The sequence below is a fragment of the Platalea leucorodia genome (genome assembly GCF_965183815.1).
Source record: "Platalea leucorodia genome assembly, chromosome: 1".
NCBI classification, from domain to species: Eukaryota; Metazoa; Chordata; class Aves; order Pelecaniformes; family Threskiornithidae; genus Platalea; species Platalea leucorodia.
This window is the reverse complement of record NC_138823.1, coordinates 167,386,717-167,402,556: the sequence shown is the minus strand read 5'-3', so window position 1 is coordinate 167,402,556 and position 15,840 is coordinate 167,386,717. Positions and strand designations below refer to the sequence as shown.

General features: G+C 46.9%; 1 protein-coding gene across 1 annotated transcript in view; it reads right to left on the bottom strand.

Annotated features, from left to right (window-relative positions):
- PTH1R (parathyroid hormone 1 receptor) overlaps window positions 1-15,840 on the bottom strand; it is a 122,098-nt gene that overhangs the window by 15,663 nt on the left and 90,595 nt on the right. The window contains exons 5-7 of the mRNA XM_082330221.1: window positions 7,427-7,521; window positions 4,241-4,427; window positions 1,090-1,243 (exon numbers count right to left, since the gene is read on the bottom strand). Of these exons, the coding sequence (XP_082186347.1) occupies window positions 1,090-1,243; window positions 4,241-4,427; window positions 7,427-7,521 (436 nt within the window). The remainder of the gene's footprint in view (window positions 1-1,089; window positions 1,244-4,240; window positions 4,428-7,426; window positions 7,522-15,840) is intronic.

Genomic DNA, 15,840 nt, shown 5'->3' with positions numbered 1-15,840 from the left:
GGCTGCGTTACTGAATCCCTTGCTTACTCTCACAAAGCAAAAACCTACAATCGGTTCTGCACTATCTGGCTTGCTCAGAGCTCCATGGTTAGAGACAGCAGTTTTTTTCCAGAAGAAATCATGTGCTGGAATGGGGATGGTGTGGTACACACATTAATCTTGTCCTAAAATGCAGTCAGGATGTGGCCAGGTGCATTTTGGACCTGGAAACTGGTAACCATATACACCTCTGAACAGGTTTTTCCTGCTGTAAGCTCCTTTGTAGACCTACACCCCATTATTCTTAGTTACGTCCTCGAGGATCATCTAATACGTTTCCTGTTCTCCCTTACAGTCCACACAGTTCAGACAACCGTGGGCAGTTGTTTTATTGTCCTCGGCCTGCCAGCACCTCATAACTCCTTGCAAGCCAAAGCTGATGCCAGAAGGGAACAGAAAGCACATTCTTGTCTGAAATGTGTGTGCCCACAACGCTTTCCACTAATGAGCGCCCTCCCTGCACCCACATCCCACCCCTTTCTCCTTACTCCAGGAAAAGATGCCCAAGTTAAAGAAAAGGAAAAAAAAAAGGCATCCCCACAAACTGCAGGTTTCTACTGGTGCTCCAACACTCATGAAACTTCAGGAGCTTTTTAAAGCAACGGAGATCTGAGGTAGGAAATCAGAGCTTAGGTCTGCCGTTGGGAGCAGATGCTCACAGCCTCACGCAACTTTCCACCCCTCCAGCCCAACGCCTGTTTCTCAGCAGGAGATACTTGGCAGTGATGGGAATAACGCAGAGACTGCACTAAAATCAGCTGTCACATGCACACATCTGCTGCCCTGGGAGGATGGCAAGATGTGTTGTCCCTCCAAGCCTGGGCTGATCCTTCCAGAGATCCTGGAAGTGCCACAGTGTAAATACCACAGTTTAGAAATGATAAAGGCTTCACAAGAGAGTTAACCTGTCCTTGCAAGAGTCACTGTGTCTCTGATGCTCGCCCTGCCTCTGTCCCCTCCCCTATATTTATGTATATGCACTATCTGCTTCCAAGAATATCCTCCAACAGGCTTCTTACAGGTCAGCTGTAAGGAGCAGCCATGACTTACCCCAGCCAAATAATGTGAATCCCCAAAGATACTTCTTCTCTGAGAAAAATGCCATGAAGATGAGGCTGTGGAGATAGAGCCCTTCCACCAGAATCCAGTAGTAATTGGTTGCCAGGAAGTAGAGGAAGAAGGTAACCGCTACTTTACAGCCCACCTGCAATGACCACAGGAAGACAGGGTTATGTGAGGAACATGGTGTGAGGTTCTTGTTCTACATAAAGCCATAATTTACCAAGATGGGCTGGAAAACAAGATGGAGAAAGGAAAAAAATAAATCGGAAAATTCTGTTGCAGGGCTTTTACAAGGGGGAAAAATCAGTGCAAGAACAGAAGAGATGAACAATTGAGAAGAAAGCTTCCCCTCAGCCTGATGTCGTGTCTCCAATAGCAGGTGAGTTGGGAGGTGTAGGAGGACAGGGCGCATGTGGAGAGGTGTTGACCTGATCCTACTCTCCCCCAACCCCACTGATGAGGTGCTTACATGCTTTCTAGGACAACTGTGTTTCATCTTTCCCCTGTGGTTCTTGTCCAGGTTAGAGGACAAAGGGCTGTGGCTAAGCCACCTCGGTCTGGGTGACCTGGTGCAAATCACATCACTTGGAAGTATGACCCCCTCCTCAGCTCGTGGAGAGGTAAAAGGCACCGTGCTGAGGGTGAGTCACCCCATCCTGTCATGGACGTCCAAGACAGGGTCCTCCAGGGCTGCCTGTCTTTCCTCAACAAGTGTGAAGACACCCTAGATGGCTGCTGTAGGCTTTGGCAACTGGTTCTGCAAGAGCAAAGTGAAGATGGAGGATTTCTCCCACAATGTCAAGGTGTTTTCTGAACAGACCTGAGCTGCAAGGTGGGAGACCTGGTAGAGACTTCCAGGACACGCTGATTTTAAATGGGTGCGTTAGCTGAACTCTCACTCCGCACTGACCTGCAATCCTTTGCCTTCTTGAGAGGAAAACCCTGACTGCGACTCAAGGCTCCCCTGCCCTTCTGGCAGAGCGGGGCAAAGCTTGTTCCAACTTTTCTCAGCCCTAGTAGAGAAAGGCTGCAAAGTAAGGATGCCTCCCGGGGTTAATTGGTACAAAGGGACACATAATGCCATCTCTTGTCAATGTGGAAATGCTAGGACTCTGCGTAGTCCAGTTTCACAGGAAACTTCTGACTACTGAACACATCCCACAGCAGCAGCACATCTCCATGCTGCTCCTTACTTTGAGAGGAATACAAGTGGCTTGCAGAAAATGTTAATAATAAGTACCTTGTAAATAAAAGAAGAACTTTTTTATTCTGGCCCAGCTTTTACGCTAATCCTTTGCCAGTCAAAATGAATATGCCCATATTATATACATATATATGTATAACATATGGACACCTTTACACCCATTTTCTTTTACAGACAAAGTGATTTAAAAGAGAAGGAAGATCAATTAAAAATCCCCATCCAGGGTTAATAATAATTTTTATATTTACAAAAAATCACCATCTACCCACACACAGGGAGCATCAGGCAATAGTTGAAAATCTCCCACTTCACTTGGAAACAAAAGAAACACATTCATTGTCGCCTTCATTGCTTGTTTGCCTTTCAATTTGGCAGAATGGGAAATGCCATTAAATTGTTAATATTCAAAGAATGCAATATATTATCCCAATTATTCCTTATAATGAGTCCAACCCAAGGAGAAACAATGCAGTAAAACATTTTGTGTTCTTTCCAAAAAGGGAGTGTTTTGAAGTGTGCTGCATACTCCAGCCAGAGACTCACCAAATTAATGAAATGGATCTCTGAAATGGGAAGGAAACTCGATAACATATTTCCATTTGGGGGGACTTGGATGCACAGTGGGACACTTCATATATGCTGATTTTATGCAGGGGTGTTGGTGGCCAGGTCCCTGGTAGCAGCACAAGCTGTGAAAGACTTGAGAAGCTGAACGAATACACAGGCAGAAAGTTTGTTGCCACATTGTGAGAGCCTCTCCACTAGGATGTTTGAGCTAGCTCAGATTTTTTGTGTGCACTTGATCCGGACTAAAATCTACCTCGTCTGTCTCTGCAGCTTCCAACAATTTATGGATGATGAGCTATCACACCTGGGATCCACCATGGGAAATCTGTGATGAGACCAATGACAAGGAGAGCAGACAGCTTCAGTGAGTGGGGACAACTTTGAAACCTGCGGATGGGCTTCACCTCCCTCAAGCACATGGACAACGCAGATGTCTCCATCTGAGCTTTCCATACAGCGAAAAGAACGATGTACTTCTGGAGACAAGTTCACCTGACCTCACTTCAATTTTTATTTTAGGATGTGACGTATCATACTCATGACTCGACTGGCTGTGTTGACCGTACTGACTCAGCTGACCATAGGTGGAACCTGAGGTGACTAGCTTGAATGAAGGTGTCTCCCTTGTAGACATCTGCTTTTTGTAGATGAACCCTACCCTTTCTTATGATAGCTCATAATTCCTACATTGGCCCTTCTAAAATGCCTTTTTTCCGAGATGGGAGTGATAAATCACAACAGGAGCAACCAGCTATGGTTTGCTGCAAAATTACAGTGAGGTGAGATGCTGACCTTTTTCCTCACAAGCTGCCTCTGCTCTGGCTCTGGAGTCAGAGCTGAGAGCCTCCCAAGACACGTTGAACTGTAGCTTCGCTACAGCTGGGCTGTCAGTCAGATGGCACAGACGTTACAGCGCAGTGATGCCTGCATGGGTCATACAGAGAGAAGCTCCAGGTGGAAAATCAGCCAACTTCACGTTGTGGTGGGAAAAGTATGCACTGTGGAACGCAAGCACTGATGTGCCTTGTGCTGGGATAGCCAGGGGAGCTTCCAGAGGCATACGCTTTAGCAGGCATCAGGGGAGCTGTTTAAAATAGTAGGTGTAGATGGGAACCAAAACCTCAACCCTGGCTTTATCTTTGAACACCATGGGGAACCGCTCTTCCTTAGCTCTGGGGCTGGGCAGTCCTTCTGGGCCGGTGGGTTGCGAGGGAGTGGGAAGGGATGGGGAGAGGCTGTGAAGGGTGAAGAAAGGGGAGGAACTGGTGTCCCTCAGTAGGGTGGAGAATCCACCTGAAAGAGGCGAGGTGTTGAACAGAGGACAGAGGTGTGAAGCGCAGAGGGGCCGAGTGGTCTGGCGATACTCACAAATTGTGATTTATCCGCGGGAGGAGCTTCAGTGATGGATTTCAAGTCTTCCTCTGAGATCCGTTCCATCTCCTCCAAAGCTGACCCAGAGTACAAGACTGCGTCCTTCACGAAGATGCTCACAGCTCTCAGCATGAAGGAGACAAACAGGTGCATGTGGATGTAGTTTCTAGTGCAGTGCAAACGCCTGGAGGAGGAGACAGAGAAGGATTGGAGTAGTTTAGCCCATCTGTTGGACAGACTCAGGGTCACCTCTGCTTCTGAAGACCCCCAGCTCCTCTCATCAGCACTGTGCCACCATGGGAAAGCAGTGCTGGTGCCACTGCTGCCCTGCGCTCACGGTTCACCCATGGGGTTGGTAAATTAATTAATACCTACTCCAAGGGTTTGGTTGCAGCACACTGCTGCTGACTTTGCATTAGGACAATGCTGTGCCTGTACTCATTAAGCTCCTTTATTTCTGACTGGGAAATCTTGGAGAAAAATAGGGATGTATTTTGCCTGTGCTGGGCATGGGTAGTGAGCATGCATGCAGTTGGCAGTGAGTCTGCATCTGGAGGATAGTGTGCGTGCAGTGCACATGCAGCAGGAGGAAGGTATGTGATACACACTCCGTGCTCAGTGTGTGCAAAACAGGAGTGCAGTGCGTGTGCAGTGCACATGCGGTGTGTGTGCAGTACATGTGTGATGAGTTTGCAGGTGCAGGACACTGTGTGTGCAGTGGACATGCATCTGGAGGCAGTTGAAGGTGCATTCAGTGTGAAGCATGCATGGAGTGTGTGCACATTTGAAATACGGGCTGAATGCAGCTGGTGCACAGCCAATGTGCCGGGTGTGTGCCGTCAGCATGCATCCAGTGTGCCGTGGACATTCAGGGAATGCACATCTGGTGTGCAGTGCGTGTGCAGTGCGAGTGCAGTGCGAGGCACGTGCATTCTTGTGTGCGGTGCGTGCATGATGAGCATGTCCGTGTTGTTCAGTGCACATGCAATGAGCGTGCATCAGAGGTGTAGTCATTTTCCAAGACGTACAGACAGAAGGCAGGATACATACACAGTGCTCACTGGTACTAAAGTGTGTATCCTGTGTGTGTCCCTTTCACTGTTAAGTCCATCCCTCCAACAAATCTACCCCTCTTAGAGTCAAACCCTGCATTTAAAGCTTCACATTTATCTGCACTTTGTGGACTATAAAGGCTACAGAACTTGTGGCCACCAAAAACCTTGCAGAGGTTGTTGTAAACTGCTAATCTTTGTGCCCAGTCCAAATTTAGTAGCAACTATAGTAGTAACTATAGTGTGCTGGGCTGTTTTCTCTGTTTGCCGTTAGAGACACTATCCATTGCTTGGTCATATCGAGCAGTTTCTGGGCTCCACCCCAGCAATGGCAGCAATGACCCCACAAATGCTGATTGTAAAGCGCTTTAAGATCCTTTTGGGGAAAAGCTGGATGGTAGGAGGTGAATGGGTTAGACTCATATCTATGAGGCGTGTTTTAGAAACAGTGATCCTGCCTTTGGGGAGAAGAAGGAACTAACTGACCTGCTGGGTCCCCTTCTGTCCTCTGTAGCTCTGTTGCCTGGCTAGCCATGCATGAATCTATTAATGAGTTTATACTCTCTTAAATCCCCATATCCAATAATGGAAATAAAAAATAATAGCTGTGGGATTTTTTTCTCCTTTGTGGGAGATTGTCACAGTAACAACAGTTGTTTCCTATGCTATTATAATACAAATTACACCAAATGGAACTGCTGAGGTATAAATGAAGATGGGCTTTGCTCTTTGCATTTGAAATGTAGTCAGTGAATCTCTGGATTATGTGTTATCTGGAAGAAAATCTGGCTTGGTCCCTGTTGCTGCTTTGATCCTTGGGACAAAGATGCTCTAGCATAGTCATCCATGTAGTCTGCGTTGTAAGTGAGGTGCTCCGACTACGTGATGAAAGAGAAGCGTGTCTCCTGAAATTAGGAGTACGCTTGCATATGTGGACATTAAATATTTTAACAACCTTGCCAGTGTCCAGCGGGAAATGAAACAGGGGGGTAAGGGTTGAGAGGGCAGGAGGGTGGTGGCAGGGATGGGTGCTGGGTCTACATCATGTGAAGTGCCTCCAGGAGGGGTCTGCAGTCCCCTTTGGCTTGTGTTTCACAGATTCAGGCGCTGGGATGCTCTGCCATCCAAGCAAATCCCCTGCCCTCCTTTTGCTCACTGCAGAGTGGTCTGAGCACTTTTAGAGCCAAAGGCCACACATTTTATTCCCAGTAGTATGTGTCCAGGGCTTAGCTTGAGCTTGCACGGTGGGGGCTGCTGAGTTCATCTGCAGACACCACGTGGCTGTTTGCTGCATGGAGAATTTTCCTCCACAGCCACTGTCTGGGTCCTGCCGTCTGCTAGGAGAAGTCATTGCCAGCCACTGAAGGGAAGCAAATCTGGGGCTCAGGGGGTCAGGACTCAGCACCCAGCTCCACCTGCAGCTCACCAGGTATGGTTTCCCAAAGGACCAACTTCTAGCTGTGAGCGAGACCTTTCAGCCCTCCCTTCCCCTGTTCTCTACAGCAGCAAGGAGATGCAACAGCCAGGTCTGAAGGCTGGATGATGTGGGTTCAAAATGCTAATTAGGGGTCTACATCCCTTGGCAGGGGTGGTGGAAGGGGAGGGCAGAAAATCAGAGTTAGGAGGGTGAGCGGTCTTTTTTGGCTCCCTAGGTACAGCATGGGGAGATTGGAGGAGTCAGTCCGGCACTTTTACAATGGCTAAGGTCCTCTTCAGCTGGCCTGTCCTTCATGAATATTTGTGGTTAGAGTGGAATTTCCCTTGTGAAACCTTAGCTATCTAAAAAGTAGCCATCTAAATATAAGCCAGTCATCTGCAGGGGTGATAGGGACAGAAAACCTTAGATAGTCTTCCAAGGGAGACAAACCTCTTCCTGGAGATGCCTCTCTTCCCATTTGGTACAAAGAGGGTCTAGAAAACTCCATTGCAGGCAAGTGGAAGAAGTTCAAACATCCCACCCACCATCCGCCAAGAAGTTTGACCTAAGTGGCACTAACACAGCCCAAAGCACAGATGCAATCTCTTGTGGCTTGCTAAAGAAGCACATGCCACCCCAGTTTAATCCTTTAGGAAAGCCTGAGGCTTTTCCAGTCTTGTGACAACTTGCTTAGGTAGAAACAGAGCCGCCTACCTGAAGTATCCCAGGATAAGGACAGCAACTGTGAGGGATCCCAGAGAGATGGAGTATCCAACAGTATAAATCAAATAGAGGCGATCAAAGACCTCCTGCAGTACAAATGATGGAAAAAATAGCGTCACATTAGAACGCGTCCTACTGCATCGTAACACAACCGTGGTAGCAGCACAGAGATACAGGCTATCATACCTGCTGGGGTTGCACAGCTCTGGGTCTGGGAAACCTTTAGCAATCACACTTGATGTCATCTTTTTGACATAAGAGCAGCTTGGAAAGCATTATTCGTCTTTCCTAATGACCGGGGGCAGCCGGGAGTTTTGCAAGGGACCAGTGATGGAGTTGGGTTAGTCCCATGCCTGGGAGTTTTGCAGCATTTTCATCCCAAAGGAACCCAAAGCGCTTTACAAACTCTCAGCCAAATCCAGAGATCACTTGGCAACTTTTGCTTGAACAAAATGCCCACTGACCTGGGATTTTTGCTGGAACTGTAAAATTTAGCCATAAGGCTATGCCATACCATTGCTGAATGACTGACGTCCAGGCTGGTGGAGTGGCAACCCACCACAGAAAACATGGGGAAGATAGATACACTTTGGCTGTGGGATATGAGAAGAAATAATCTGCATTTTTTTTTCTTTTTTTTAAATCAAAAGCAGCTTATGACTGTGACTATCCAATCCAGACACAGCTTTAGCTTGCCAAAGTCCCATTGGAAAAGGCCCTGTCACAGGAGAGCTCACAGTAATTAATCCTGTAGTAGGTTTTAGTTGTCTTGGCCCTCTATATTTTAGAGTTGGGCTTAGAAACCCTGAGCTTTCCGTCAAATATTGAGATGCTTTTCTTCATCCTGCGCTGGGGCATGCAGCTTAACTCAGGAATTACTGAATACCTGCCTGAAAAGGGTTAAAACGCCTGCTACCATCCTTGCTTGTACCACCTTTCATCATCTGAAATCAGAAATAAACCCCGAAGAAACCAACCAATTCAGCATCTTTCTCCTTGCTCCCTCCTCCCCTGCCTGCCGCCTTTCCCTCACCCCACCCGCTGGGTTGCAATAACATTAGCAACGCTGGGCTCTGAATGACAGCTCTGATTTTGATTTGAGTCTAGAAATGCTGTCCTGGAATGTGAAACCTCAGCCCTATTACATCAGAATCCCCAGATATGTGAATGTTTCTTTGCGGTTTCCATTGGTAGAGTGGTGCGCTTGCCAATATTAATCTAGCATGTGTGTATGTATGTATTTATATCTCTCTCTCTCTCTCTATCTGTGGAGGCAGCAGGCACTAAAAAGCCAATGTGAGCAGATTTGAGAACTTTAGGGGGAAAAGAAAAAAGCTCCTTCCCTTCAAAGCCTGGTGCGCTTTTCCCACTGCCAAACTGGGATCCTCTTTGAACTGGAAAACATTTGCCTCCATGGTGAAAATTTAAAAAAAAACATAAAAATCCTACTCCAACTTTAGGATTCTTGGTAATTCGGCAGTTGTGAGGTGTTACTATGCCCAGCTGAACAAAAGTGTCCCTGAGCCCCATTCAGAAATTTAACCGGAAAGATCCACGTTCCTATCGGACAACGCCACCGTTGTAGCAGCAATGGCCTTGGGAAGGGCCTGCTGATTGGCTGGCAGGACGTTTTCGGAGGCTGTGGTTAATTCCTCTGATTAACCACAGGGCCTCTTTTTGAAAGGATGCTGAGTCAGAACTGCCAAGACATACACATGCATGCATGCATGCACGCTGGTGTGCCTGCCTGCAGACATAGGTGCCACAAATCTTACTCGGTGTCGTGATGGGGAGCCTTCAGGGAAGGTGACTTTTTGGATGGGGTGCTTAGGTCCTTGGGGAAATCCTCAGGAGCAAAAGGTTGAGGTTCTGCAAAAGGTTGAGGTTCTCCAAAAGGCCGCACAAGGCAGCCCTTGGGAGGGCAGCTCATGCTTACTAGTTCCCAGGGGTGTTTGTCCTCAGGAATGGTGAGACCTGGATTTACCCAGGAGGGGAAAAAAAAAAAAGCTCTAAAGGCAATTCCAGGTCTCACTCATGTCCTAGCACAAGGGAGGTCCCAGCTTGGTGGAAACCGCAATGCTGAATCAGGAAAGGTCCTCCAGGTAACAAAATATTGAGTCATCTGCCAGCTGAAACAACCACCTCCATGGTCTGAGAACCCTCTTTCTGGAGCTGAGAGGGATGGGAGTTTAAATAATTCACAGAAGACCACAAAGGTCATGCATGACCAAGCCATGGACACAACCTGGACCTCCATAGTCTCAAGACAGTGCACTACCTACTAGATCATCCTGCTACAGCAGGAGCTCTACCTGATGTCTCTTATAAATCCACCCTGAAGACAGACTGACCATCACTGGTCATCCACTGCACTCTTCAAAAATCTGGTCTTGCCACAACACGAGACCCCACTTTAAAAGGTGTGATACTTTAACCAGTGTCATTTAATTTGAATTCTGCAGTAGTCCTTCACTGTTTCAACTGTGGACACATATGCACTGAAAAAAAATAAAGCTGAAAAAAAGCTAAAGGAAAACCAGAAGGACAAAATCTCAGTGTCTGTGATTCCAGGGGCTGGGATTGTCAGCAGAATATTGTAAAACTCACAGTACAGTACCAAGTATAGGGAACATCAGTTTCAAAACTGGTGTCCTTGAATGTTGCTCTCTGCCTACTCCATCCCATGCCCTGCTGGGATGAGATAATGATGGGGAAGATGTGGGATGGATCTGATCCCCCCTTTCTTCCCATCTCTTATAGCTTTCCTGTGCCTCTTGCATCTGCCGTCTCCCTAAAGAGTACTCAACGTGTCCCCTTCCCTGCCAACAGGGCCTGTAGAAGAATGCTCCGGAGACCTTCCCTTCACATGGCTGAGCCAGTCATGGTTGCTTCTGGAGGGTGCTGGGCAGGATGAGGCCCCCTTCATGTGGCTGAGCTGGTTTTGGGGTTGGTGAAATCACTTCCCATCCAGTCATGCACCATGCATGCTCTCTAGGTCGTGCTCTGTGGTGCTCTCAGGCAATGCACAGCCTCAGAGCGCTTCCTTTCTGCCATCGTCTCTGGCCACACATTGCAAAGCTCCACCAAACCACAGCCATCTATCTTGTATAACCAGGTGAAATGATCTGTCCGCAGTGAGCTAGCCCACCTGATCCTGCCTTCCCGACCTCACTCCGGCCATAACTCAGAGACTTACAATAGACTGAACCGCAAAAAATGTAAGTACTATATCAGATGTATTGCGTGCTGAACGCGTAACAAGATCTCCCTTTCCCCCTCCCTCTTGGTTTGGTGGCAGACCTCCTCTTCCCTCCCCTTCGCATCTCAGCTTTCCACCAGCCTGGCCTCAGGGTAGAAACTTCACAGCAGCCTGGTGGCTTTGGCAGAACAGGAAACCAAAACAGAGCTGGAGATGGCTTCTGCATGAACTCAGAGAGTGCATGGAAAAACCAAAATAAACAAAACCTAGCCACCATGGGCATCCATGGGCTGGATGTGCCCCCCTCCCACAAGGGTCCCTGCATTCCCCACTCCCTGTGGTTTGGACGGCTTCCAGGTGTGTGACCCTCAGAGCAGCTGGCTGTTACATTTTCGTACTGTGCTCAGGGCTTAACCCGACTCCTAATTTGTCCGCTTCCACCAATGGGGAGATAATTTGCATTGATCTGAATCCAGAGGAAAACTGCTTTCCTCTGCAGGACAGCTCAGAGCTACATCAGAGCACCAGGCGTGGGGTTTCGAGGCCCCATCCATTGCGAAACCATGGCTGTGCTTTCGCTCTGGCATTGCAGCCAGCTGTAGGACAGTCTGTGTGAAGGGCATTTCTGCTCCCTCAAACTCTGTTATGGGTACATGGAGTTTGCCATAGTGGATGTGGTCCTCTAATTTAGATGTCTATGGTGTGGATGGCTCCATCAGAGCTGGCTACCTGAGGTCCCAGCATCAAGAAAGGGTGCTTTAGGCTGCCATTCACCTATTTTAATCACAGCATGGTGCCCTCAACCACCAGCTGCATTGACTGGGTTGTCACAAGAGTTGTCCAGGATGACTAGCTCAAATGGAGGTGTTTGCTCTTATGTAGTGATTCCCATCCATTTGAGTCTCAGGTAAGATGTCTTGTAGGACTCAATACAGTTGTCCTCTGTGTGTCTCCTAATTTTAGACACCTAAGTGCTCTGTCTGGCTTCAAGCTGTTTTTACAGAAGGGAATGAGTTTCCTGTAGGTCCTATATTGTATCTGCAGTTCCCATGCAGTTATCTTATGTAACCTGGGACATCTCACTTGGCTCTGGACATAAACATAACCCGTGTTTCAGCATCTGGATGAAACCTTCAGGGCTTTGGTGTTCATGTGTCCTGTTTCCTTCCAGTGCCACAGAGAGGGACGTGGGTGACTGAGACATGTATTTTCTAGGTGACTGGTGGCAAATCCTATTCTGAGTATCGTTGCACTGTGCCCTGTATCCAGCTTTCTCCTTTCAGCCTTTTTCTTTCCCCTTCTGTGAGACAACGGCAAGACTCTGCGACATTTAGGTTGTGAAGCTGAAACGGATCCAGTGGTCTTTTGAGGGGCTGGCAGGCTATGTTGAAGGGTGGGATTAGCAGTATATGAGGATGGAAGCATATGTAAGGGCTTTCCAGATCAAGTATCTGCAAAGTTTCTCAAAGCTGCTGATTCAGATGTTGCTAATGACATGTTTAAAATTAGCAGGGGAAGTATTTTACTGCTCTGAATGATAAGCCATGCCAGAAAGCCTCTGTCACTAGCTCTACTCACTGCTTTTATAGTCTTTTTTTTAAATAAAAGATGTGACAAAAAAAGCCTAATGGCAGGGAGAAGGGATATTTGCAAAAGGCACAAAACAGTCCCTGATTTCCAAAGCCTAAGGGAAATCATTGAGTGCTGAATATGACTTTTTGCTACAGAATTCTGTTCCCCTCATCTATAGAGGTGACAGGCACCAGATCCCCACCACCTGGATAGCAACTGGGGTCAGCTCTCAGAGTACGACACCCCAGTTTAGACGTGTAAATGTGCATCTCTGTGTGTGTTGAGTGTCTATGTTCGCATGATAGTCAACAAGGAGAGATCTTCAGATGCAGTTGTCTACACCTAAGCACTAAGTGCTGTATGAGATGCCTGTAAGTATCTATGTGGACCCCAGATGCTGTTCCAGAAGAGCATGGGTCTCATGGACATCTGCCAGTCTTGTGCTAATACTGTAGGTTGTAATACATCTCCAGTGGTGCCAGGTGTCTACCTGTAGGCAAAAAAACTGGACTCTTTAACTGCAGTCAGCAGAGCTCTATAGAACAGTCCACAAAAAAGAAAAAAAAAGGGAAAAGGAAAAGGGTAGGAGTAGACACATGACTCAGAAGCCAGCTGAGCTCTTTGGGTGCCCCATAGATGTATTCATGAAAGATACCGCTTCTCCATGTCATGCCCAGTTTATCTACAGTATTCATAGCCACGGGACATCCAGGAGGCCACAGACAAAAAGTGCCCCAAATCTGCTATTCACATTAACAGAAAAAAAGTTCTCCAGATCCTATGCTACAGTCACATGCTGAGAACGCCGCACAGCTGCAGGCTCTTGGAGGGCTATAAGTGGGGACAAGAACACTCTGTGCTTGCCAGCTTTCATAAACTGTCCTTAAGCATCTAGTATTGTCCAGCAATGGTTAAATATGGGATACAAGGGGACTACATCTGACTCCGTGTGTTGTGAGAACCCTTGTGTTTTCATAGAATCATAGAATCGTTAAGGTTGGAAAAGACCCTTAAGATCATCGAGCCCAACCGTTAACCTATCACTGCCAAGGCCACCACTAACCCATGTCCCTAAGCACCACATCTCCCCGGCTTTTAAATCCCCCCAGGGATGGGGACTCAGCCCCTGCCCTGGGCAGCCTATTTTGTGTGAAGTGTTATGTTGCTGTTACAAACCATCAGACTTTCCCTTCAGACCCTAGGCATAAACTGTTAGCAGCAGCACTACACTAAAAGGTGCTACAGCATTTACAGGAACCCACTAGACCTAACCTATAGGCATAAAATGAGGACCACATGACAGGGTTGCTTGCAAGAATGAAGAACACTTCTCAATGATGCATTTTTTTTTTATTCCTACACATATTTTAAAACATTTGTCCATCTTTTATGATGCGAATGTATGACACTGGTGGCATTTCATCTGTATAACTCAGTATACACTGTGTAAACATGTTTTATGCCATCGGTTTGAGGCTACACAAAGTTGTTGGCTTTTAAAAGGACCCCAGAGAGCTCCAAGAACAAAGGCCAGGCATAGAAGATTTTTGATTTGAACAATGGAGTTTAGATAAAGCAGCCCTGCAACATGCTGTGCCTTTCCCGTTGTGTTTGGTATGTGATGGATTCTTGAGGCCTCTCTGATTTCTCGAGAAGCAGTAAAACCACCATGATATAAACAAGCAGTAGCAGATGAAGGCAGGATTGGTGGGCTGAGGTTAGATCTTAGGACGGTCCATCTTGCTAGGCTGGTGGTTTCCAAGCTGAGCTAACCTCCCAAGTTGCTGGCTCATATTCCCCTGCCCCATGATTTCAGCAGATGTAGGTCACATTTACCCTTAAGCTCATCCTTGAAAACAGGATGGGTCTGACCTGCTTTAAAAAAAGACGTGTTTGGCATTAGTGTTGTTTTTGGGGAGATGGGAATGAAGGAAATTTCTGCTTATTGAGAAAAATATGTCATTACTCCTGCCAGCGCCTGAAAAGGTGACCAGAAAAATGATCATGCTGAAGTTGCCGCTATTGGCTGGATGTGTGAAAGGGAGGGCGTCCATGATCAAAGCGCTACTACGGTTTTTGGAGACAAATTGCCTAAAAAGCTGCCTACTAATGCCAGGGGCACATCAAGACTTCCCATGTGTGCCATGTTTTATCCAAAGATTGAGGTGCTCCAAGGAGACTGGTCTCCCTGACTCCTAATTTTAAGAGAACCTTAAGAAAGCTGCAAGGAGAATGGCCAATCTGAGCCAGACCAAAGGTCCCTTTAGCTCTGCTCCTTGTCTCCTACATGCCCAGGAAGAGATGCTTAGGGAAGAGTGTAAGAACACAACAAATATAGAATAAATATATATATATACACACCAAATATATATATATACCCCTATGTGTCTATCATCTAGTGGTTATGTAGCAGTGCTGTATACCCTCTCCCAATGTTCAGCAGCTTGTGGTCCAGCGATGTGAAACACCCAACAGACAGATAAACAGCTGGTGTTTAACCACACTGCCTTCCTCAAGGAGTGAAGACAGGCCACTCCATTCCCCTTCCTTCCCTTGTCCTACTGCCTCTCTTTAAACACCGGATGGAAAATAAACAAAGCAGAGCTGCCTGGTCAGGATGCTGAGATGGGAAGCCACAGATCGCTCAGCTTATCTATCCAGAGGGAGGGAGACTTTCTGAAGATCCAGGGTGCGATTGGGATGGGGGATGCCCATGTACGTCTCCTGGGGAAGAAGTGGGAGAACAAGATTTTCCACCATCTCTGCTGCACTGGTGAAGGGTTATCTTAAGAGCAGAATATGAGAGAATATATACAGACTGTGGCGTAGCGGTGGCTTTCAGCACTGCCTGAAGGCACAAAGAAAACTGTCTTATCTTCCCATGATGCGCTGCTAAGACACCTTTCCACAAAACTTCTTCCTACCCCTTGCTAAACAGTTGTCTTCCACAGCCTGTGTCCGAGACACGGTTGTTCATGGCAAGATTAATACTATCTGCAAGGTATTTGGGGAAACACACTTCAATAGCTTGCTGCAGCCTACCTGCTCTTCTGGCTAAAGAGAGGATATCAATCTTCAGGGCTGTCAATCCAGCGTCCTTCAGCAGTGCTCATTTTCCCTTAGAAAACAGCCCAAGAGCAATTGCTCACTGGGCAGTTACGAGCTGTTAATTCTCCTGGCTCTGATGGCTTTAGCATACTTTGCTAATTTCAGAAAGCGGTTTCCGTGCTGCTCTGTGTGAAATAATCCTATTTATATGGTTCAGGAAAAGGTAGCGAAAGACACAAACTTTCTCTGGGGCCCTCTGTTTGCTGTTTTGGTCAATCTTATAATTATCCCACAGTGGCTAAAATGAGAAAACTATACACCTAAACAAACATACATGGACGTATATACATGTGTGTGCGTGCATAGACGTGGCTGTTTATTTAGGTCTGCGTATCTGTATATATAGCTATCTATAGATACAGGCCTATTTCTAGAGATAACAATGCAGATATATATATATATATAGCCACAGACAGACATTTTTTTCCTAATGCTTTCTAATGCATAGTTTCTTAAAAGTTCCTCTGGTTACATCTGCTCGGATGCTGTGCTACTCAGAGTCAGCCCACGATCTCCTTTCAAAATG